Below are 25982 nucleotides of genomic sequence, written 5' to 3'. Positions count from 1 at the left end.
AAGCATATTGGAAAAATTAGAGACCACAGAACCTCGGCACCCAATTTTGGCAGACATTGATGCATGTAACTTGTGGTGAACATTTAGAGGGTCACAGGTCATCTGGGCAGTTCCTGCACACATAAGGTGGGAGTCTAGCACAATGGTTAAGTTCAGACTTGGAATCCACAGCTGGAGTTCAGCCTGGCTGTTGCTTCCCTAGTCTACAGCTTTGGACAAGTTACTTAATCTCTATGTACCACCATTTTCTCATCTGGAAAATGAGGGTACTAATTGTACCAACCTTTTGTAGTTTTTGCAAAGAGTAAGTGATTGACGTAAGGTAAGAATAAAGAGGTCTACAGCTGCTGAAGTCCTGTACCAAAGCCAGAGTAGCACATCAGAGGACACCCTCTCCCCTGAATTCTACTCCTTTCAGCACTCATCTCTTGTTGCTACCTGGTCTCTACTTGCCGTCACTATTATGCCAGGGCCCTCTGTTGCTTTCATCTTGAACTTAAATGTGACTTTCCTTATCCCATCAATGGGATGGGGACAGGTGAAGGGAATGAAAACTAGAATATGATACTGGATGATTGCCCTCTTTTAATGTAGCAAATAAAAATATCTCAAGATTCCAAGACACTTATTTAATCAAGTGAAACTGAAAACAAAGGAAAGCAGTACCTCTCTTATATGGTCACCTAGCAAAGCTTATGTTCCGGGTTCTAGCAGTTCTCCTGCTTCAGCCTCCCAAGTCACTGGGACTGCAGGTGCATGCCACCACGCCTAGCTTATTTTTGTATTTTTCATAGAGATGGAGTTTTGCTATGTTGGCCAGGCCAGTCTCGAACTCTATACCTCAAATTTTCCACCCGCCTTGGCCTCTCCAAGTGCTAGAATTATAGCCATGAACCACCGTGCCTGCCCTTCCCCCAAATATATTTCTGAAACATGGTTTATACTTGCAGTCATGCCGATGAAAGTAATCATCTATCAATCAATGAACATTGCTTGAAAGTTAAGTAAACACAAAGGGAGATAAAGAGTAATTTCATTTTTAATAAGTAATTACACATGATAGATTAGCAAGGATTCCATGAGTAGTAGTATCCATTCCTACTTAACTGAAAACTTAACGTACCTTTTTTTGTGTTTAGAATTTCTTGAAAGATGAATGGACATTGTGGCCCATTGTGAGAAAGCCATGGCAGAGTCAGTTAAGAAACATCAGTTTAGCACTTCTGAATCTTATCTTCCAGCAACTTTAATACTGAAGAGCATATCCTTTAATACTGATGGCTCCATACAGTATAAAGAAAACCTGTATCTGTCTGCCTCCGAAGCCCTAGATGCTTACATTGATGATTTTCACTTAAACTATGAGCCTCCTGATATTAATGATACAAAGGTTAACCTGGATCAGAGTCCTCTTGAATTTCTTGCTAAGTCAAATAGTGGTAAGCTTTCATTATTCTCTGAGTTCGATTTTTAATTATCTATAGAAAGCTGATGCTTTGAGAAGATACATACTCTAAAAGATTTTTGTCTTGGAAAATAATTATCTTGAAATTTATGAATCTTTTTATAAGATTATTATATAATTTTATACTTCCAAAACTTTTCCAGCAATGAATTGCTTTTAATGGGAGTTAATTACAGAAAACACATCCCAGCATTGATTTGAGTGGCAAAGCTCTGGCTTTGGAATCTAAAGCACTGGACTTCATGACTGAAAGTGTTACAAAGTCACTTAAACTCTCCAAGCCAAAGTTAATCCCTTTGTAAAATGAGAATAATAATAGTAATAGTAACATGGTTACTATGGGAGCTCAATGAATGAGAGAACATTCTGTAAATTGTTGCATGTATAAGGTCCTCAGACTTTCTGTAGCACAGTGACGAAAACACTATAATAGAGGACAGGCAACCTAAGGTCTGTTTTCCAATCTGTTAATGACTGTTGAGATATGAGAAGAACTGCTTACTTTCTCTGGGCTTTAGTTTCCTTATCAATAAGATGAGGAGATTGAACTATATGAGCTCCATAATTTAAAAACTCTATACGATGCAGATGGCAGAAAAATTCAATTAGCCCACTCCAGTATTTCAGTATTTCTCATTTAAAAATTGTTATCTGTAGAAGTTGAAAAAATACCATTATAAAACTAAAACTGGGTGTGAATCTGAATTTGTGGCTGATTGACCATAAAGCCATTGGGGAAATAAATTCCTCTAATAATAACTGATTTGTATTAGTGGAAGTACTATTATCACCAGTAAAAATGCCTGTTCTTCCACTAAACATGGTCTTTTAAAGACTGTATGCTAATGTAAACAAGAGTATTGAAAAATTATACATTACAAAACTAAGGTGGCATTTATTGCTACTGATTTTAGACTATTATGAAAACATTTACCATATGCTGTACTTGATATGCAAAATTAAAATAGATGAAACAGCTTTTTATTCTTTCATAATTACAAAAATAGAATTAAATGAGTAAATGAGAATTCTTGCAAGTCAAACGGAGTCCTACATAAGATAAAACCATGTTTCTTTATGCTAAGTTATCTGGTTATAATATTTGACATGGTTTGATAAATGCAGAGATGTGATATGGGGATTGAGAGTGAAAGTGGTGTATAAGTGTCTACATTACCTGTGCAACTGAAGTGCAAAATATTTTGTAATTTATTCAATAATACTGCTGGTTTTCCTGATAAAGATTTTCAATCCTCTTTTGAGGTTTGGTGGTAGAAAGTTTTTCTGTGTCGGTTTTTCTTTTGAATCCACAGAGAAGAGGCTGTGGAGCAGGCACTTGTTAATGACTTGAAATGTGATACAGGCAATTGCTCTTTCCCTGGTTTCTCTCGAGTTGTTAACTCCACCATCAATGTTATTCTTGGCACTTCTTCACAAAAAAGAAAAATGAACACTATATGTTTTTTCTGATCATAAGAGTGATATGTACTCATGGTGAAATGGTTTGGCCTTGTGTCCCCACCCAAATCTCATCTTGAATTGTACTCCCATAATTACCACGTGTTGTGGTAGAGAATAAGTCTCACAAGATCTGATGGGTTTATCAGGGGTTTCTGCTTTTCCATCTTCCTCATTTTCTCTTGCCACTGCCATGTAAGATGTACCTTTCTCCTCCCACCATGATTCTGAGGCCTCCCCAGCCATGTGGGACTGTAAGTCAAATTAAAGCTCTTTTTCTTCCCCGTCTCTGGTATACCTTTATCAGCAGTGTGAAAATGAACTAATACATATGGCAAGAAATTTTCAGAAAATACGTAAGGATAAAGCAGAAACCAAGCCAGGCATAGTGGCTCATGCCTGTAATCCCAGCACTTTGGAAGGATGAGGCAGGAGGATTGCTTGAGCCTAGGAGTTCGAGACCAGCCAGCCTGGGCAATATAGTGAGGCCCTATTTCTACAAAACATTTAAAAATTTACTGGGCATGGTGGTGCACACTTGTAATCCCAGCTACTGGGGAGGCTGAGGTGGGAGGATCACTTGAGCCAGGGAGGTGGAGGCTGCAGTAAACTAAGAGCCTGGGTGACAAAGCAAGAGTCTGCTTCAAAATAATAATAATAATACCAAAACCAATCATAATTCTAACACTAAATTATTATTAATAATTCTATATAAATTTCCATTTTTTCTAGGCAAATATGTATTTCAGAATTATACTATCCCCACCATGCTATAACCTCGTTTATTCATGTACTGATACTTGTGACTATCATTTCATGTCATTAAAACAGTTCTGTATCTTTACATTAAGTGGTTCTATAATATTTCATTGTTTCTGTCAAGACATTTTGGTTGTCACTAATATATTTATTATTCAGAATGTTACTATTGCTACATACATGTTTGGGTGGCTGTCTAGTTATTTCCTTAGGATGCATTTCTAGGAATAGAGTTTCTGGGTGAAACAGAATGCACATTTTAAAAGTTTTGGTTCATTTTGTTAAACTGTCTTCCAGAAAGGACGTGCCTATTTAAACACTCCTACCAATGTAGGGAGGGGTCCTTGTTTCCCCATAATCTCAGTGCCCCTGGATTATGAACTGGGTTATGAACTTCTTTAATCCTTGCCAATCTGCTGGGTAATAATTGGTATCTGTGTTTATTTTTCATCTGCTTGTCTTCTTTTATGAACTGCCTTTACTTTGTTTTGTGTATTTGAATCTTTGTCTAGAATATATTTTGTTACTACATATGGTCAAAGCCTAATTTATTTTAAAAAACAATTCCACTTGCCTCCCTTATAATAACCTGAGTTCTCATATATACTTAGGCTTACTTCTTGACTTTTTGTTCCATTGATTCATCTGCATTATTTCTGTACTATTATCACTGCATTTTAATTACATTAGTCTTAAAATAAGTTTAATATCTTAGATGAGATGGGGTAGAGGGTTAGGAAGGAGGTATGCCTATTCTTACTCATTTATCCTTCCAAATGGATTTTAGAATCATTGTTCACAATTTGCAAACGTTAGTCTTTGGATTACTTAGATCAGATTCTTAACTGCCCTTCTGGGCCCTCCCTGATGCCTTTCAACCCATTCTCCACCCTGCATCCATAGGGTTCTTCCTAAAGCAGGAATCTGCTTCTGTCATTTGTGTGCTGAAGACACCATGATGGCTCCCCATCATCCTGGGGATAAGGCTCTGACTCTTTAATATAGTCTCATTGGTGACCTGGCTCTTACTTAACAGTCTAGCTTCAATTTCTCATCTCTGCCCTACCACACACACACACACACACACACACACACACACACCCTCTTTCCCCTTCCACTGTACTCCTTTCTAGCAGTCCTGACCTGCTGCTAGCCCATGGAATTCACCAGGCACATGGTGCCTCCCTGCCTTTCACATGCTGTTCCCTCTAGCTGGAGTGCTCTCCTCTACATCCCCCTTTTCTTCTGTAAACCCTTCTTTGCAGCCTTGATTTAGATGTCACTTTCCCAGCACCACCCTCCTCCCTGCAAAGTCTGGTTTAGTTGTTCCTGTTGTGTTTTCTTGGCACCTGTAACATCCCCTAGGATGGCATGTAACACTATATTGTAAGAACCTGTCCACTGGCTTCTCTCCCCCACGAGATTGATAAGGTCGTCCAAGCTCTGTGTCTTGTTTAGCGTTGTAATTCACGTTGTAACTTGGCACTGAGGGCACACAGTCAATTCTGTTGAAGAATAAAGCATCTACAACACTATGATCTTTATTTTTTCCATTCAGGATACCCTTTCTATTGGCAGTATGGCTGTTATAAAAACTGTTACTCCATCCTTCACTTTTAAGGTGATGCTTATTTCTACTTTGCACATGTTCAGTAGGAATGTGATCTGAACAATGCTAGGTGATGGTAGCACTGCGATCCTTATAAGGCATGGTGAAGGTGAGAGAGGTGACCCACAGAATTAATGCCCTTGGGAATCCCTCCAGGTCTTTACAAGATTCTCAGGGTTATTTTGAATTAACTTATATTAATTCAAAGAAATAACATTTCCTCAGAGTTTGTCTCAGCTTCCATTTTAGTTCTACTAGTGTAACTGTGCTTGCACTAAATTCATCCAGTTGCTCATGTGTCATGAAAGAATAGCTTTTGCTCATTTTCATGTGTGATAATTTTGAATAGAAAAATGGCAAAGAGGATATTTGAAGCAGGTGTGTTTTACAACTTTTATCTCTGAAATTTTAGACTTTTATACTAGAAAATTCAAAAATTTAAAAACTAAATAAGAATGTGATCGGAGATCCAGGCCCACCACTCCCTAAGGATGCCCCCCTCCCAGGCTGACTTATTTAGGCTCATCCCTTAAAGCTCCCCTCGGATGTCCCACATGGTTTTGTCAAATCCCCCACTGGCTGACTTAGCTTCTCTTGCCCCTGGGTAGTGGTAGCACCTGTGCAGATCTTTGTGCTTACCACATTTGACTGCACACATCTGTTTCTGTGAGTTCTGTGAGTCATCAACAGTGTCTGGGTTACTACCATTTCCACAGAGCCTGGCATACTTAAGTGAATGGAACTAAATTGACAAATTATCCTAAAGGATTACTACCTCAGCATGTCAGATAAAGCCATGTTTGTCTAAAATGAGGAAAAATATGACTATACTATGTGTACTTAATATTCAGCCTACTCTAGCATAGAAATTTGCACAGAAATTTGGGCGATCCTCTGGGGAGAAAAAGTTATTGGCACTCTTGCATTGGATTTTGTCATTGTCTAATTCACTGTAGTGTTGTTCTATTCTTGTTGTATAAGAAATTTTCCCCCAATGGGGTTTACGAACTATTTCCAGACACATATTTTGTCTGTTTTTGCTTTAAAAGTCAAGTGATTTTTCTTTGTACAGTCAATGTGCTTTGGGAGAACTAGAGAGAAAATTCCCTTGAAAGATTATGACAAAACCCAGAATGGCTTTTGCTTGAAACATTAATTCTTAGAATATTTCTCTTTTAGTTTTTTTATGCTTGTGTGTGGAGAAAATGACCCAGTAATGCTATAATGGCCTATTTTGTGGATGTGAGAGTTGTTCTTCTTTCTCAATAATGAAAAATCATAACTATTGATTTGAAGGTGGACTGTTCTGGAAACCAAAGGAGTTTTAATGGACATAAGAAGGAAAACATCCTCACCACTCTCAAAATCAACTTTGAGAGACGTTGTTTGAGTCTTTTCTTCTAGCTTGAGTATCTCTGGGATATTTTGCCATATAATCCATTTGTAGTTTTCAGATGGAAAAATCAGGAATCTGTTTAAAAGGCATCTTGTTAGTCTAGGGATGACCAATTTATTTTTCAGTCTATGTTTGTCTGATGTTGAACCGACAAATTGCATATTTTTATTCAACGACTAATATGTGCTAAGTAATGTGCTTGGAATTAGAAGGATAGAGTCAGGCCTGGTATCTATTCTGAATAACTGTGATCTCTGTCTTCAAAAACTTCATAGTTTAGTAGTAATTCAAATAAGCATAACAGCAATAATTAAACTACAGTGTAGAAAGTGCTGAGATGGGCCGGGCGCGGTGGCTCAAGCCTGTAATCCCAGCACTTTGGGAGGCCGAGACGGGCGGATCACGAGGTCAGGAGATCGAGACCATCCTGGCTAACACGGTGAAACCCCGTCTCTATTAAGAAATACAAAAAACTAGCCGGGCGAGGTGGCGGGCGCCTGTAATCCCAGCTACTCGGGAGGCTGAGGCAGGAGAATGGCGTGAACCTGGGAGGCGGAGCTTGCAGTGAGCTGAGATCCGGCCACTGCACTCCAGCCTGGGTGACAGAGCGAGACTCCGTCTCAAAAAAAAAAAAAAAAAAAAAAAAAAAAGAAAGTGCTGAGATGGAAGTATGCATGAGGTGCTTTGAGACCAAGAGAATAAGCACCTGAAGCTGGTTGGAAGGTTGGTGGAGGGTTTCGGAGAAGTGACCCTTCAGCTGAATTTTGAAGGCCAAGTAGAAAATATCAGGTCAAAAAGAAAGGAGTGAAGGACATTCTAGAGAGAGGTGTGAGTACGTGGAAAGGCACAGCATATGTTCAAGGGGTTGCTGGTCATTCAGGATGGATAGAGAATGATGTTTAATTCTGCTTCCTCAGAGCTTGTCTCAGCTTCTATTTTAACTCTACTAGTGTAACTGTGCTTGTACTAAATTCATCCAGTTGCTCATATGTGTCATGAAAGAGTAGTTTTTGCTCATTTTCATGTGTGGTAAGTTTTAATGGAAAAATGGCAATGAGGATATTTGAAGCAGTTGTTTTTTACAACTTTTATCTCTGAAATTTTAGACTTTTATACTAGAAAATTCAAAAATTTGAAAACTAAGAATGCGATGATAGTTCAAATGGACATTTTATGCTGGATTATTTATCATTCTTTTCTGTGGTTCTTTCTAACTCCTGGAATAACTGTTTAATCTCTTCACAACCCACCTACCTGAAAGAGTCATTTTCCACTAGCTATCCAGTCCTTAATGGATCCACCTAAATTTGATCTCTGCTCCTCCCACTGTGCTGTAATTGGTCCCTGATTTTCTCCCTCACACATCCAACCTGTTCATTGTGCTGTTCTATGCTGTGTGCTTTCACAAATGCCATTCCCTCTTTCCTGGAATGCCCTCCCCCGATACACACATCTTCTTCCTTTGGCTAACTTCTGCTCACCCTTTGAAACATAACTCAAGCTTAGTCTCTTCCAGAAGATCTCCCTAATCCTTTTCTGCCTCAGTGCTCACCTCTCCCCACCCTACATGGCACCTCAGTTCACTAGTAGTAGCATACTCTGTGATTAGTAATACTATTAGTACCCTACTAACAGTCGTATACTAATAGTAATAGGAATACCTAACATTTATTAGGCATATATTACAAAATATATAATATTTACATATGTATATATGTATATTTGCTACTAATAGTAATGCCAAACATTTATTAACCTCTTGTTATATGCCAGGATTGACTACATGCTTTAGCTGTTAAACCACGATTAGGTTTGCACCAACCTAATACATTCTATTGTTTAATCCTCATAGCCAAACCAATCCCCATTTCACAAAGAAGCTGAAACACAAGGAGGTTGTGTAAAATGCCCAAAGCACCAGAGCTTTTGAGTATTGTCCCTGGGTTTTTACCCAGGCACTGTCACCTCACAACTCTGGCTGTAGGCCAGCACTATATCATATGCACTTTGTGTGTGTTACAAGTAAAGCTACGGGATGTAAAGCTGAGACCAAAACAAAAAAAAAAAAAAAAGAGAGAGAGAGATCCCAAGACTCACCTTAGACGTGATGATCTGACCTCTAAAGAAGGACCTAAATTGACAAAATTGATTTCGTATTTCTTGGTTTACTTACTAAAAACTAATGAGTAGGAGGAATATAGCCAAAAAGGTAAGAGAAGCCCTTAAACTAGGGAGAGAATCAAGGAGCCTGGCTGATTAGCTCTTGACTTGTTAACTATTTTGTCTGTCATTATAAAAACTATTTTGTGGGGCAGTAAGAAACAGTACAGTGGCCAAAGTACTGGAGTTTGATTAAGAACTAGGTTTGAATTTTAACACTCACTTGCTCACACTGTAACCCTGGGCAAGTTATTTAACCTCTTTCTCTTTTTTTAATGTACAAAATGGGAGAAGTAATACCTATTAAGGGTATATATTGTAGATTAAATAAAGTGATAAATGTGAGTACACCTAAAATAGTTATATGTAACATCGTCAGAACCCTCAAAATAATTTATGGAATAAAATGCAAAATATGGTATTTCTTAGGGGTTTCAACATTCATAACCTTTTACTCTCACTCTTTCTAACAACTCGCCATCGCTCTCACCCCAAGCCGTAACAAAAATAACTGTTTTTGTAAGAACGACTATATTCTCATTCTGAGAGGGGAAAGTTATTCTTGATTATTGTGTATAGAAGCCTGTGGCATATATCTAAATGGCCTTCAGACTTTACATACACCATGTGGAGTCTTGGCTGACAGCATACAAAAGAGTTTTTAGTGTTCACAGTGCATTTGGTAGCCAGCATAGATTTTGTAGCACTTCTGGTAAAATTGTGATTTATGTAGCTGACTCTTTCAGGCAGTTCAAGTAATTTATTATATCAGAATTTTGCTTGCTTAGTTATCTGTCCCAGTTATGCCCTGAAACTTGAAGTTTTACACTCTGTTTATTTATGATCTTCCATTTCTCTCTCTCCTGCATTATCATATGATAGACACACGTGCTGGAAAATTGTGTAACAGAGCTGAGCAAGACTAGGAGAACTTGGGAGATCAGTAGAGGATTCTACAGTCTTTAAGGAAAATTGGCTCCAAGGGGACTCAGATTTTGAATGAATAAAATAAGAAGTTGAAATTTTTAAGTTGAGCTTAATTACTTTAACTGTTTATCTTCTGTAATTTTTTTTAAAAAATCATATGAAAATAAGAGAGATATAAAATTATTAACAAAATTTCTGGACCAAGATTAACAAAATTAAGCTATATACTTTGGGTTTTGCATATTTTTATTCATTTAGTTTAATTGTTAATATGTATACTAGATGTGTGAAATAAGAGTATGTAGATGGACATACATGTTTAAAAAAGAAGACAAAAGAAGACATTCACATGCCCATCACACAGCTTAAAATACAGAATATTGGTAACCATGGTAAGCCCCTCTATACCCCTCAAAGATTTCATCATCCTTTATCTTCCTAAATGCAAGGTTGTCCTGTGTTTTTTAAAGTTATTATTTACTTTTTTTTTTTTTTTCAGTTTCTACTCTCCTGTCAGTGTACATTTTGGTGGTTCCCAGATTTTGCCAATACAAATGATGCCCCAGTTAACTTCCCTGTACTTGTCTCATGTTACACACATGCTAGGTTCCCTAGAATGCACACCATGTAGCGGCCTGACTGGGCTATGGGCCTGCACCAGTGCAGCTGTGCTAGATCAGGCCAGGCTGTTCTGTGTCCCCTGCCATCAGCAGCATGTGACACCCATTGCTCCACTGTTGCTTAGTTTGCTCAGGCTGTCATAACAATAGGTCATAGACTGCGCAGCTTAGACAGCAGAAATTTATTTTCTCACAGTTCTGGAGGCTGGAAAGTCTGAGATCAAGGTTCCAGCAAGATTTGATTTTCTGGTGAGGGCTCTTTTCCTGGCTTGCAGATGGCCACCTTCTCTTCATGTCCTCACATGGCACAGAGAGACAGAGAGAGAGAGAGATAAGAGAGAGAGAATGAGACACACACACACACACACACACACAAACACACACACACACAAAGAGAGAGAGAGAGAGAGAGAGAGATCTAATGTCTCTCCTTGTTTTATAAAGACACCAGCTCTGTTGGATCAGGGCTTCATGATTATGACCTCATTTTAACCTTAATCAGTTCCTTAAAGGCCCTATCTTCAATACAGTCATATTGTGAAATGGTCAAGGTAGGGGGAGGTTAGGGTTCAACATATGAATTTAGGATGGATAGGAGACACAATTCAGTCCACAGCAATTAACAGATGCTCGCTATTGTTGGAAGTTAGATTTTTGGTTTTTTTGTTTTCAATCTAGCGGATATAAAATGATATCTCATTGTGGTTGTTGGTAAACATTCACAACAAACTTTACAATTTTAACCATATTTAAGCGTATAGTTCAGAGGCATTAAGTACATTCATATGGTTGTGCAACCGTTAACACAATCTATTTCCAGACCTTTTTTTCATCATCTCAAGCTGAAACTCTACATATTAAAAAATAATTCCCATTCCTTCTCTTGTCAGCCCCTGGTAATCACCCGTTCTTTTTCAGTCTCTATGAATTTGACTACTCTGGATGCCTCATAGAAATGGACCCATACAGTATTTGTCCCTTTGTGCCTGGCTTATTTCACTTAGCATAATGTCATCAAAGTTCAGCTATGTTATAGTATGTGACAAGACTTTCTTCCTTTTTTAAGGCCAATATTCCATTTTAAGTTATTTGTAAACAGAATATTTTGTTTATCCATTCATCCATCTCTCGGCAGTAGGATTGCTTCCACCATCGAGCTGTTGTGAAGAATGCTTCTATGAACACGGGTGTACAAATGTCTCTTTCAGTTCCTGCTTTAAATTAGACTGAGTATATATGATGGTGGTTTTTAGTTTGCATTTCCCTGATTACTAAAGAGGTGAAATAGTTGATCTTACTTTTATTGGTCATTAATGGCCATTAGTGATTTGTGTTTTCTCTTCTTTAAAATAGATGTTTATATCTTTTACCATTTTTAATGGGTAACTGGTATTTATTTTCCTTACTGATTTTTAGAAGTTATTTATGTATTCTGGATACTAATCCTTTGTTTCTTCTATGTGTTGCAATTTTCTTGTCTTGATTTCTGGTATTTACAATCTCTTTATGGTGGCTTTCTGTTGCGTAGAAGCCCTTGATGTAATGGAATTTACCATGTTTTCTTTTGATGATTCCTTATCTTGTTGAATAATTATTCTTCCCTGAAGACATTCAGACATTAATTATTTAAAATTCCAGTCAAAGCAAACATGGATATTTTAGGAAGTAAAATGTAATGTATAAATTTTATTTCTTTTTTCTTTTTTTCTTTTTTTTTAGAGACAGGGTCTCACTCTGTCATCCACGCTAGAGTGCAGTGGTATGATCACAGTTTGCTCTAACCTTGAACTCCTGGGCTCAAGTGATCCTCTTGCTTCAGCCACCCCCTGCAAGTAGCTAGGACTACAAGCATACACATCACCATGCCCAGCTAATTTTTAATTTTTTTTTATAAAGATGGGGTCTCGCTATGTTGCCCAGGCTGGTCTTGAACCCCTGGCCTCAACCATCTTCCCACCTCAGCCTCCCAAAGTGCTGGAATTACAGGCATGAGCCACTGCACCTGGCCCAAACTATATATTTTAAACAAGAATGTTTAAGGTTAAATTTGAAATTCCATTTAACAAGTTATTTATTGAGTCCTCCTATGTGCCAGACACCATTAAAAGTCACAGATTATTTGTCTTCATGGAGTTTATATTCTTTGAAGGAGAAAAACAATAGCCAAATGAACAAATAATATGATGCCAGGTTGTCTAGATGCTATAAAGAAAGACTAAAAGAAATTCCTGTTATTGGAGCCAGAGATCTCTCCCACCCATGTAGGTTATGTAGAAAGCACAAAAAGGGTTCAACATTGGAAGCAGAGTGTGGCTTAAATGGTACAAATGATGCCCCATAGGCAGGGATTCTAGTCCTGGCTCTATCACTAGTTCTGTAAATTGGGTGAAACTCACATTCAGTTAAATGTGTAGATTGAATTAGGTAATCTATATGACTTCTTTTGCCTTGAAACATTTTCTTAAGTACCTGAAAATCAAAGAGATTTTACTGTGTTAAACCTCTTTGGGATAAACTGTTTAGAAGGGAAGAATATGATCAATTTAAATTTTTTTCTAAAGAACTTAGTTCATTTCCAATTCTGATTCTTAACTCTGTGTCTCAGGAAGAGTAATTTTTTATCATTTCCAATAAAACCAACTTTAGATTCTAGCTGAAGCACTGTAAATGGAAAGCCATTTGTAAAGGGATTTCCCTATAATTAAGATGACTCTGCAGAGAAAGCTATAAAAGCAAGTCTTCCATGATTGGCTGCAAAAAGTAAAGCACTAAAATCGCCAAGTAATACTATAGATTTCAAAATTTATATGTATCTTTAGAGCTAGTCTCATAAAAGGAGTGATTATTTAACAGTCTAAATTCCTGAAAATGGTTTTCATAGTGGAAAAAAAAGTAACACATACTGCTATACTTCTTTATCTATGGACATTAACATTTAAATTTCACATTGGAAATGTATGGAAAATCTTTTCATGGAATGAATGCTAAGTTAAATGTGACAAGTGATTGTGATAAATCACTACTTATTACCTGGAGGGGAAGAAAAGAAGCCTTCCTTGCCTAATGAAATATAACACAACACACAAAGAAAATGCAAAGATAGACCATTCTTGAAGTCGAACATAAACCATTTTATGTCTCTGAAAAACTGAAGGAAAGGATATTAATCATATGCCTCTCATCCACCTGAGGGTTATCCTGGACTCTGACTCTTTTGAACTTGAAGTTTTAGTGTTTTTGCACAATCGCACTCTCAAGTGTGCTTAAAGAATGTTATTTGACTGCCTTTGGCAACTTCAGTTAAGACCTTGCCAATAGAGATGAGTGAAGCGAGAAATTGCTTAGGCTGTGGCCAGAGGTCACATAGCAGAGGGGGTAAGAGCACAGCTTATGAAATACAACTTCTTAGTTTCCTACTTCAGATTCTAGTTCTGTCACTTAAAGAAATCTGGGCAAGTTATTTAACCTTGGGAAATTTCTATTCTTCTGTAAAATGCAGATAGTGGCAAGTTAATCCATGTCTTTACTGACTAAAAGAAAAAAAATGTGGCCATCTTCAGGGACTCAAAAGTCACAAATGCCATTTCCCTCTCTCTCCACTTTCTCTTTCTGGATTTTTTGAATTTGTGATGAAATTTTTATTTTTAAAGAGTGATCTTAAAAGTTACAGACATTTGGCTGGGCACATTAGCCCATGCCTGTAATCCCAGCACTTTGGGAGGCCGAGGTGGGAGGATTGCTAGAGCACAAGAGTTCAAGACCAGCCTGGGCAACGTGGTAAAACCCCATCTCTACTGTATGTGTGTGTGTGTGTGTGTATACATATATGTAGTAGATATATATATATGTAGTAGATACATATATATATGCACACACACATATATATTACTCTAATATATATTATATATATAATACTCATAATACTTTAATATATAATATATATAAAATATATATATACACACACACACATATATATACATACACACACAAAAATTAGCCGGGCATGGCGGCACACACATGTAGTTCCAGCCACTTGGGAGGCTGAAGTGGGAGGATCACTTGAGCCCTGGAGGTCAAGGCTTCAGTGAGCCAAGATTGTGTCACTACACTCTAGCCTGGACAACAGTGAGAGATGCTGCTCAAAAAAAGAAAAAAGTTACAGATATTCTTATATCTTCTATAGAGACTGATATATTCTGTATTCTGCCCTCACTAGGCCTTAAGCAAGTCACTTATACCCTGAGCTTCAATTTTCTTCTTTGTAAAATAGAATCAATCCCAGTTCATAAGGATTATAGGTCCCTCATAGATGCTGATACACCTTATCACTACATTAATGGATAAGAGCAAGAATATGCACAGTTACCTTAAGCAATGGTCTTAAAACTTGGATTCCAGTATGAGTTTCTAAGAATCTTGAAATCCCTCAAAATTATATGTATTTGAATTTATATACGTCTTTGTATTTCAATACATTCTTAAAAGAGTTTATGACCCCAAAGAGATTAAGAACCATTTCCTCAACATGAGACCGAAGAACTTTAAAAAACAAGACCTGACTGTAACCTGACCAGATGTGTCTATACAAATCATTAGAATGGAATTTGGTTCTCACTGGAAAAATGGAAGAACCTTTCCTTTTTGGGGAAGGAAGCATGGGAAAAAGGAGGATCACAGAAGGAAACATTGGCACCATCCAGAGAAGAGGGGGTACCTTAGTTAGTGGTCTTCAAGTGTTCCAAGCCCAATAGCTAGATCATCCCTGATGTAAAGATAGAGAGGGGTTGTTGCTGAGGGCTCCAAGGGCTCCAATTACAATGGCTTTGCCATCTCTTTGGATAAAGCTTATTTTGCTTCTGTTCCCTACTTGCCTTGTGACCTTCTGGTTTTATTGAGTCTCCCATGCAGTTCTGTTTATAGCAAGTGTTCTATACCTGTGACAACAAATGTCTTATTACACATCCACCAGTCTCATACTCCAGTCCCCTCAATTTGGTGATGCATTTCTCACCACTGAGAAATGGGGCCATTCTTGACTTGCTGACAATGCAAGTTTCTACACCTACAAGGGAGAGGCCCAAAGATGAGAACCATGGTAAAATAACCAAGGAGCTGAACACCACCTTGGGAAGCCCTGGTAGGAGACAGGCTCCTGAGATTCTCAGTATTCTCACCTCCCCTTCACAGTCCCACATATGTTATTTTCCATTATGAGCTTGTGTAGGAAGGAATACCTACCCCATAGGGATATACGAGACTTAAATAAAATAATGCATATAAAATATGCAGCCAGTCCTTGGCACATATTCAGTGTTACATGTTCTGCTCTAGTTCTGTCACATTAAAATACTCACCTTGTGACAATCCTCCGCTTAAATTTAAATTAAATTCTATATCAACTGACTCACATGGTAGGACCACTATGCTGTAATTTGTCATCAGTCTCCCATAATAATAAGCATAGTATCACTTGTCTTTTTCCCTTTGTTACACAGAAAGTCAGATGATGACAGTAGATGGGCATTATATTGAGAGAGAGAGAAAGAAATCTCACCTCTTAATGCTTGCTACATGGAGGAAAATGGCAGCAATGAAAACAGGGGTATACTCTATATGACTTTAGTAGTGCTATTAAACTCATTGAAACAGGTATAAATAGTATTGTTTTATTAGTAGGTTTTCATGTTCTATTTGAATACCACCTTTAAGATCTCTTTTATCAGAGCAGTAAGCAGAGCCAATGAACAAATATTTATCAAGTGCCTATAATGTACAAGATGCTAAGTGGGAAACAAAAATGAATAAGAAATAACCCCAGCTTCAATGATTTTTTTCAATCAAGCCCATGCCCAAGAAAATATTAGCTTTCCTGATTTGCTTACTGTCATTAGAGTAATAGAAAGTTTTAGCCAGCTGTGATGGCTCATACCTGTAATCCTAGCACTTTGGGAGGCCAAGGCATGTGGATCACTTGACATCAGGAGTTCAAGACCAACGTGGCCAACGTGGTGAAACCGCTTCTCTACTAAAAATACAAAAATTAGTCAGGCGTGGTGGCTGACACCTGTAATCCCAGCTACTCTCAGTTGGCTGAGGCAGGAGAATCGTTTGAACCCAGGAGGTGGAGGTTGCAGTGAGCGTAGATTGTGCCACTGCACTCCAGCCTGGGGGACAAGAGCGAAACTCCGTCTCAAAAAAAAAAAAAGTGTTATTTTTCTCATCTGTTATTGCTAAAATTATCCCAATGAATATAACCAACAAACATGGAGATTTGGTTTTGCAGAAATGCTTTCTGACCATTTCTTCTCTACAGTGTAATCTCAGTAAAATCCTAAGAATAGACAGTTCTTCAATAGAGGCTTTCACCTATTTGAGAGCATCTTTTATTGCACTGAAAATGCAGTGAGATGCAGAATCAGGCTATTGCTTTGATTCATAGGAGAGTAACTGAACCACTCTGAGTCTCTGCTCACTGCCCTCATGTCCATGCCCTCAAGCACCTTAAGGCACCCAGGAAGATAGCCTCCATTTTAAACTGTTTTCAACTAACTTCTCCAAGCCTTACTCTTCTCACCTGTCAAATGCAATTCATTCTTTCACTCAAAAAAAATTTTTATACAAATCAAGCTCTAAAGTCCATGTTTTTTGCCCCATAAGAACTTGAGCTCCTTGAGGGAAGAGACCAGAGGAAAAAGTCCAAATTCAGGGAGACTGAGAGTTGGGATTTGAGGACAGGGATTCTGATTTTTTTTTTTTCCCTTGACACAGAGTCTTGCTCTGTTGCCCAGGCTAGAGTGTGGTGGCACGATCTTGGCTCAACCTCTGACTCCCAGGTTCAAGGAGTCTCGTGCCTCAGCCTCCTAAGTACCTGTGATTACAGGCATGCACCCAGATAATTTTTGTGTTTTTAGTAGAGACAGGGTTTCACCATGTTGCGCAGGCTGGCCTTGAACTCCTGGCCTCGCGTGATCCACCTGCCTCAGCCTCCCAAAGTGCTGAGATTACAGGCGTGAGCCACCACACCCAGCTCTGAATTTTATATATTCTCTTCAATACCTAGTAGAAAGAGCCTTGGATATTGTAGCTGCAAAATTAAAAAAAAAAAAAAAAGTGTCTAAAGGCCCCCAAGCCCTGGCCTATACTTAGTAGAGTGAAAACCAGAGATTCAAAGACTTTCAGGAAAAACAACAAGAATCAAAACTGGCTTGTGGGTCTTTTTAAGGTAAAATTAAGCTGTATGAAACTAAAATCTTGATGTATTTTCTCACACAAAATTTCAACATAGGAATTTAATAGATGAATGGGTTGGTATTCTTTCAAATGAAGGTTCTATGTATATTTAAAGAATTCACTCCCTCATGGAGAAAGCAAACATTTCTGGATGAAAGTAGGTCCAGTGTGGTTTGTAACATGCTTTTAATGTTACTTTAGTACATTGTTTCAGATTTGGTTTAATAATTAACCACATTCTTTTGCCTGTGTTTTTACATTATATCTCTTCCAGAAATTGACTTCTATGGAAAAATTACATTTGAATGTTCATTTGAGTTAAAGCTTTCAAGCAAATATTATGACTCAATATTATAATTAGAGGCTTTAGAACTACCAGTCTTCGAAGACATGGCTCAGTAGAATCCAAGCTTATTGCTATTATTAGGGAGCAGAGATGAAGTATAGGAGCTTGTATCACCTTTTGCTTCAGGAATGTAATGATGCCACTCTGATAACTCTACGAAATGCTGGTCATCACATGTGTTAGGCTTCATGCCATTTATGTCGTTAAGGCTTGTCAGCACGATGTGCTGCAAAGTGTGAGCGACTGCTTCAGTCAGGCTCATTCATTTTAATATGTCTTGTCAACTTCCCAAGAATGTCCTAATGTACTAAAACAAATATTTTCTTATGGAATAGAGCCTCCTCAATTAAACCAAAATCCAGCCATGCAATTCAAAACTTTTGTTTCTAGAATATGATAAATGAAAACAGAGAATTAAATTTTGCATGCTTTATATGCATACTTGCAATAAAGAAGGAAAAATTACCTGAATGGTGTATTCTGTTTCAGAGAATAGATTTAACATTCCTTTAACGATAGTATTTAAAAATAATTGTTGAGTACCTACTACTTGTGAGTCTTTGGGAATACAATGGTGCAAAACAGACTTAGTCCCTGCCCTTTTGGAATTCATAGTTTAGTGGAGTAAAAAATAGATGCATAACTCTAAACTGTGATGATTTATATAAGGGGTGCTTAACTTCAGCCCTATTGACATTTTGGGCCAGATCATTCTTTGTTGTGGGAGCTGTCTTGGGCATTGCAGGGTGCTTAGCAGCATCCCTGGCCTGTAACCACTAGATGCCAACAGCAACCTCTTCCCCAGTTGTGACAATCAAAAATATCTCCAGATGTTGTCACATAATCTCAGGAAAGGAGCAAATTCACCCCTGGTTGAGAGGTGCCCTCATTTATATGAAGGGAAATTACAAGGCATTTTGAGAATACACAACAAGGAAAACTAGGCCTAAGTTGGCAAAGGTTTCTGATAAGTGGCATGGTGATGTTTGCATTAAACTCTGATGAGGGGTTAACAAGACTAAAAGGGCTGGGGGCAGCAGGAGAGGAGGAGGGAAAATGAGAAAAGGAACAAATTATTTTAGATTTCCTGCTGAAGGCTGGTTCCTTGTACATGTTAGTTATGGGGAATCCCTTGAAAGCAGGGCAGCGTTAGGGTCCTGTTCAGACCCCTGCTTTCACCGGAGGCCTAGGTACACAGGGGCACTCAAGGAATTTTTATTGGAGGCATAAGGTATATTCCCTCTAACAGGAGATATAATATTACCAAGCCGTGTTCTCTGGTATCTGTGAGCTCACTGTCTATTTAGGACAAATAAGGGATCTAGAGAAAGCCTGCTCTGAAGAGATGACATTTGAAGAATAGTGAAGGATGGGCAGGTGCCAGGTGGCTACGGCTTTCCCCAGCTGCTCCAAGCAGAGTTGGGGGATTTCTCCTCGATGCTCATTTTGTGATTTGTTAGTGCTTCTGTCATTGTCCTTACAGCTGTGGGCACAACTAGATCTAAATGATCAAGTATTGGAATTCACAAACAAATCTCTCTTTCCTTTCTACCTCCCTCCCCTAGCCTCCTCCCCACACTCCTGCTTTCCAGCCCTCTCAGACTCTCCCTCTCTCTCACCCTCATTCGCAGGCAGGCAGACTTCTCCCCATGGAGTCCTTACAGGCTCCCAGCTCCAAGACTAGCAGAAGGAGATTTTCTTCCTTTGTAAAATTTTAACAAAGGGCCTCAAAGTGAGTCCTGCTGTTTCTGAGGGAATGACTCCCCAACTCTGAACCAGTCACTACACCCAGGGGATCCAGTGCTCTGATTGGCTAAAACTAGGTCTCTGCAACCCCTTCTTCAAATCTGCAGGGAAAATCAGGTCCACTCAAATGGCATGATGTCAGACTTGGGGAAAGACATATCCTCAGATAAATCCAGATACCATTAGGAGAAAAGGGAGAAATGGCTGCTAATTAGACAAGAATATTACTCATCCACTACAGTAACTTACTTACACCCTCCCCAACTACATTGTGAGAACTGCTACAGTCAGCTTTGACACTTGTCAGGCATATACTTGACACATGGAAAATATTCAATACATTCTATGGATATTTGCTGAATTAATGAGTGAATGAGAAAATGAACTGATATTTTCACTTCGTTTTGCTTACTGAGATCTGATGAAATGAAGAAGAATCAGGAAAATCAACTAGGAATCTGTTTGGTAGTCCTGCCAGAGATTTGGTAGACTTGGTTGTTGTGTTGAATTTCAGGATTGTAGTCTCCTTAGCAGTGCAGAAACATCTTAAGGATAGGCACCAGAATCTACCACAAAGAAATCACCTGATGAAGGGCCAATAGTAATATAATCTTTGTAAAGTGAGTGTGAGCTACCTTGACTGATGAGAAAGAACATCTAAGTATTCTTCATCGAAGGAAGGAGTACAGCTGTCATAATGCTCTGTGGGACAGATGATGGCCCAGCAGCCAGTGGCAGCTTAAGCAAGAGCCTAATCTGTAAGCACCTGTGGTTAGAAAATGGGAAGGCACGGTTTATAGTGACATTTGGAGCTTAATGTCCATGCAAATGAATTACTTGGACCATGCAGGGATGGTCAGAGAGCACGAGAGCATGAATCCTGGCAAAATAGCATCAGTGTCAAGTTCTCATTTGTCCTGGCTCAGTGCCCCTTCTTCTTGACACCTGCAGAGTCATTTCTGCAGAAAGAAGCAGAACTCTTTCTCATCAGGATTCTATGTGTGTATCCAGAACTGTGAAGTGTGGAGTGGTGACGCTGACTATACCTCTTTTTAATTGAGACGGTAAGGCTTTCTCACCTTCTCCAGCTTACTGGGGATGGGAACAGAACATGAGACACTGGCAGAAAGAAAGGCCAAGAGAATATAAGGACAGAGCACATTTATCAGGGCAAACTGTAAGCAAATGCTTTCAGAATATAGGATATCCAGATACTCCTAGCTATGGCTGGTTTATATTCAAAACATTTAAGAAATATTTCCTCAGTTTTCTCTAGAGAAATGCTATACTATTTGTTGTGCACACATATTTAGTATTTATATTCAGAAGATAATATATACTTTATAAATATATTGATTTTTAATTGAACTTTTGTTTGACTCTTTTAGCATTTGGTTTTAAAAATAAATATACTTTTTTTTTGGCGATGGGATCTTAATGTGTCTCCCAGGCTGGAGTGCAGTGGTGCGATCTCAGCTCACTGCAACCTCTGCCTCCTATGCTCAAGCAATTCACCCACCTCAGCCTCCCGAGTAGCTGGGAGCACAAGTGCACACCACCATAGGCAGCTAATTTTTTTTTTTTTTTTTTTGTATTTTTGGTACACATGGGGTTTCACCATGTTGCCCAGACTGGTCTCGAACTCCTGAGCTCAGGTGATCTGCCCACATCAGCCTCCCAAAGTGAAAAATAAATATACTTTTAATGTGTTTTTGAGACTGATAAACTTGTTCTTCCCTCTGCCTGGAACATCTCCTCTCCAGAGGTGGGCTGGTTCCTTCTTCTCCTTTGAGTGTCAGCCCATGTCATGTCCACAGAGAGGCATTCTCTTTCTGATGCTGCTTCCTCTCTCCCACTCTGGAACTCTCAGTACCCGAAATTCTTAGTAGGTATACAATAAATATTTTATTAAATGCTATTTGGGAGACACTTACAGATGTCTCTATATACTCTTTATTCTATTTATGTTTTTATCAAACTTCTCATCTAAGGAATCCCAACCCCTTACATTTGCAAGACTATCTTAAAATTATTCCTTTTTGGAAGCTCCATTTAAAATTTACGTTTGCATAATTTTTCCACCTCAGTGACATTTCTCATTAAACTCTTAACACTTTAAACCTGCTTATATTGGTTCAAATTTCAAGGTTAATTCCATCATTTTGAATTTCTTCATTTTATACCTACTGTCAGAAGGTAATTACAATAAAAAATCACTTATACTCATTATAGTTTTTATATAATAGTATAAATGACTGTATTTCAATGTAAATGTGTAAATATTTTATTACTTTATTGAGTTCCTTTAAAAATTGATGTAACTTAAAGCACCATAAATTCTCAGAAAAATGTGTTATAAGATCTACTGGTCATCTATTTATATGGGAAAGTACATATGTGAAAATGTGTCTGTATGCAAGTAGGATGCATAAACAAGATCAAGGAGTCAGTTCACTTTGGGGAAAACATAATGTACACCATCCATAATGGAAGCAAGACAATAATGTAAATGATAAGATGTGAGTTACATTGGTTAAGAAATAAATGAAGCTATTATAATATATGCAACTTAAATAACATGGCAGTCCATCTGGTCACTTGAAGACCTGTCTCCAAATCGGTCCCCAGATTCATAAGTATAAGGTCATGACAGATAATAACATATGTCTCTTCCTTCCTGAGACCTTTCTGCCTTGTGTTTTACAGAAAGAATGACATTACAAGCTTACCACCTACACCAAACCTATTTAAAAAAAAAAAAGGAACTGAAATACATGATCCAAAAGTAAAAGATAGTCTTGCCTTGGTTTTCATTTGCATTTGGCATTTTAAAACATGACAAAAACCAGTAATGGATTTTTACTTTGAGCCATTTCTAAATGTTTTGCTGGAAATTAGCTGTAAATATTACAATCTCTGGAGCAAGTTAAATTGGAAATGTTGCTCGTGCTAAATGAAATAATTAACTATGAATGAAAATACTGATAGAAAAATGTACTTTTCACACATCTTTTACAGATGTGCTATACTGCACGGGAAATTTCACATGGAGAAAGCAAAATAACCACTGTTTTTCCTTAGAGATACTTTTAAAAGGGGTAAGAGATATGAAAATGAATGTATATGCTATTATCCATCAGCCTAGTACTTGCTGCAGAGAATAATTTTGATTCTTTGCTGTATGTACTTAGCCTAAATGATTGTTTTACATGCTTTATTTCTCTAATGCATTCAGAGAGAATCAATAAATTATATTTATTATTCAGAGGCAGGAGACATTTTGTAATCTATCCAATGATGAATTTCTAATATATCTATTTTACTTTAAAATGTTACTTTACTTCTAATTTTTTTCTCCCTTTAAGGATTAATCACAATCATAGCAACCTATTACACATTTTGACATGAAATTGTAAATCATCTTGTTACATATTTTTGTACTTTCCAAAATGAGACATTTTGTTTATTTATTCAAACCAAAATAATGGTGCTGATCTCTGTGCAACATAATCTAGACCTTTGAGAAGGCAAACATGCATATGGAAACAGAGGAAACAATTGAAATAATGTATGTTCTTACAAGGTTTTTAAATATTCAAAATCAGAGGAATGTTTAACTTCTATGTTATTGTAGAAATCTGTTTAGGTGGGAAAGACACTGACTCTGAGAGGATAAAATTGTATTCCCATCATCTATCACAGTGCCTTGCACCCTACATTACTGAATAAATATATGAACAAATGAACGAATGAATTATAAAGGAGCTGTGTTTCAAAAAATGCTTCCCTGCAATAATAATAATAGTGTAGCTGAAGATTGGTTTTATTGAAGGAAACCAAAAGATAATAAATTTAAAAGGAAAAATTCATATATTCCTATAAAATGTTATGTGGAGCTACTACCAGCTAAAATGTCCTATGGTTATTTTAAGTAGTTGTTTGAGTGCATCGATCAAATTGAAACCAAAGAGACATCAAAAACCAAATAGGAAATGTCTTTAATCCTAAAAATAAATATGGTCCACTTGCACTTGAAATGCCCAGTGCTTCCAGCAGCTGAGCCTACAGAAGGAATGAGGAAGTAGCTCAGGTTCTGAGAAGAAACAGAAAGAGGGAAGGGATGACTGGTATGTGAGCCCCAGTTAGGAAACTTGGGGCTTCCAGGAGGAAAATTAGACAATAAATCTGAGGGTGATGTGAGCCAAGTTTAGAAAAATTATAAATTCCATGAACTTGACCATCCTTGTAAGGCTGAAATGTTCAAGTACCTATTGTTTCCCATTTAGTTGGAACTCATACCAAGAGATGATACAGGCTGACCAGCTTTAAGTAGGCCCAGTCCCAGTTAGCAGCTGTGTGACAATGGGCAAGCTACTTAATGTCTCTGTGCTTCTGTTTCATTTCCTGAATACTGCAGATAAGAATTTCTCATCAAGCTGTTGTAAAGTTTAAATGAATTAATACTTTTAAAGTGCTTATGACACTACTTTGATTAAAGGTTTGTGAAATAAACTTCGTCGAAGATAAATTATTAAGAAAAGCAGGGAGATTTAGGCTATATCTCTAAATGTTATGCCTCTCCATGAAAATATTTCTTGTAACTACTTCTAGAAACCGAAAACTGTTTTGGCAAGGCTATTAGTCTGGTTCATTCATTCATTCGGCAGTTACCTACTGAGCATCTACTGTTTGTCAGGAAGTATTCTAGATACTGAGGATACAGTAATAAAAATAAACTAAAATCATGTTCAATGTCCTCATGGAATTCATAATATACGGGGGGAGACAGCTAAATAAACAGTAATTCTGTATAGTAAATCTTGTAGTAAACAACATATGGGGTGCCACAGGAGCTCAAGCTATCACATCAACCCTTTCACTGCATGAATAGTAGGTGGAAATAGGGACATATCATGCGAAACATCCTGAAAGAAGGGATGACTGGGTTGAGACTTGAAGGATGAGTGTGGGTAAGGCAGGTATAGGGAAAATGAAGAGTACTTTAGAGCACAGAGAATTCAAGATCATTGAAGTTAGATGGCAAGGGGGAAATGAAACTTAAAAAGTAGGCAGGGACCAGGTAACAGAGAAAACCATGTGCCATGTTTTCTGGACCTTAAGACCAATTGGAAACAGTGTTCAGTTGCCCAGCATGCTTGCTCTTTAGTCTCTCATATTGTATATATATATTTTTGTTTTGATGTGTACATAGTAAGTATTCATGGGGTATATGAGATATTTTAATACAGGTATATAATGTATAATAATTGCATTAGGGTAAATGGGGTATCCATCACCTCAATCATTTATCTTTTTTTGTGTGTTGCAAACAATCCAAATACATTTCTTTATTTTTAAATGCACAATAAATGATTTTTGACTGTAGTCACCCTGTTGTGCTATCAAATACTAGATCTTATTAGATCTTATTCATTCTATCTATATTTTTGTACCCATTACCCATCCCCACTTCCCCTCCCTCCTCCATCACATTGTATTTGTTTGGAATTTATTTGGGGCAAAAGTGACCTGTAGCATAACTCAAGGGTCCTGCTTAGAAATTAATTGTATTATAGGTTAATCAAAGTGGAATCAGTACAGTGATTTCTTGGATATGACACCAAAAGCACAGCCAACAGAAGAAAAAAAATGGATAAACTGGACTTCTCCAAATTAAAACCTTTTGACATCAAAGTACATTATAGACAGAATGAAAAGGCGACCCATGGAATGGGAGAAAATATTTGCAGATCATATATCTGACAGAGAATATCCAAAATACATAAGGAAGTTTACAACTCAACAGCATAAACAAACAACCCCACTCAAAGATGGGCAAAGGACTAGAAAAGACGTTTCTCGAAAGAAGATATACAAATGGGCCCTAAGCACAAGATCAGACACTCAGCAATACTAGACATTAAGGAGATGCAAATCAAAACCATGATAAGATAGCACTTTATATCCATTGGGATGGCTATTAAAAAACAGAAAATAGCAAGTATTAGCAGGAATGTGGTGGAATTGTAACCCTTTTGCATTACTAGAGGGAATATAAAATAGTGTAGCTGCTGTGGAAAATAGTTTGGGGGTTCCTCAAAAACTTAAACATAGAATTACCATATGATCCACAATTCCATGCCTACATATATACCCCAAAGAATTGAAAGCAGGGACTCAAAATTTGTAATTTCACTGTCTATAGCATTTATTCATGAACAGCCAAAGGTGATGAGCTAAAAGTCCATCTATAGATTTGAGAACAA

The 25982-nt window shown here is 37.7% G+C and overlaps 1 protein-coding gene across 11 annotated transcripts in view; it reads left to right on the top strand.

Annotated features, from left to right (window-relative positions):
• Window positions 1-25982, top strand: part of GRIP1 (glutamate receptor interacting protein 1) — a 720325-nt gene that overhangs the window by 434863 nt on the left and 259480 nt on the right. For 6 of the 11 annotated variants that reach the window (XM_031651082.1, XM_031651081.1, XM_031651083.1 and 3 more), the window contains exon 2: window positions 1140-1439. The exons of the other annotated variants lie outside the window; for them this stretch is intronic. In XM_031651082.1, coding sequence (XP_031506942.1) covers window positions 1157-1439 — 283 coding nt within the window. In that variant the 5' untranslated portion in view covers window positions 1140-1156. The remainder of the gene's footprint in view (window positions 1-1139; window positions 1440-25982) is intronic. 11 annotated transcript variants of the gene reach the window in all.

This window comes from Papio anubis, chromosome 9, assembly GCF_008728515.1.
Source record: "Papio anubis isolate 15944 chromosome 9, Panubis1.0, whole genome shotgun sequence".
In the NCBI taxonomy this organism is placed as follows: domain Eukaryota; kingdom Metazoa; phylum Chordata; class Mammalia; order Primates; family Cercopithecidae; genus Papio; species Papio anubis.
Note: the sequence above shows the minus strand (reverse complement) of the source record. Positions and strands in the feature narration are given on the sequence as shown.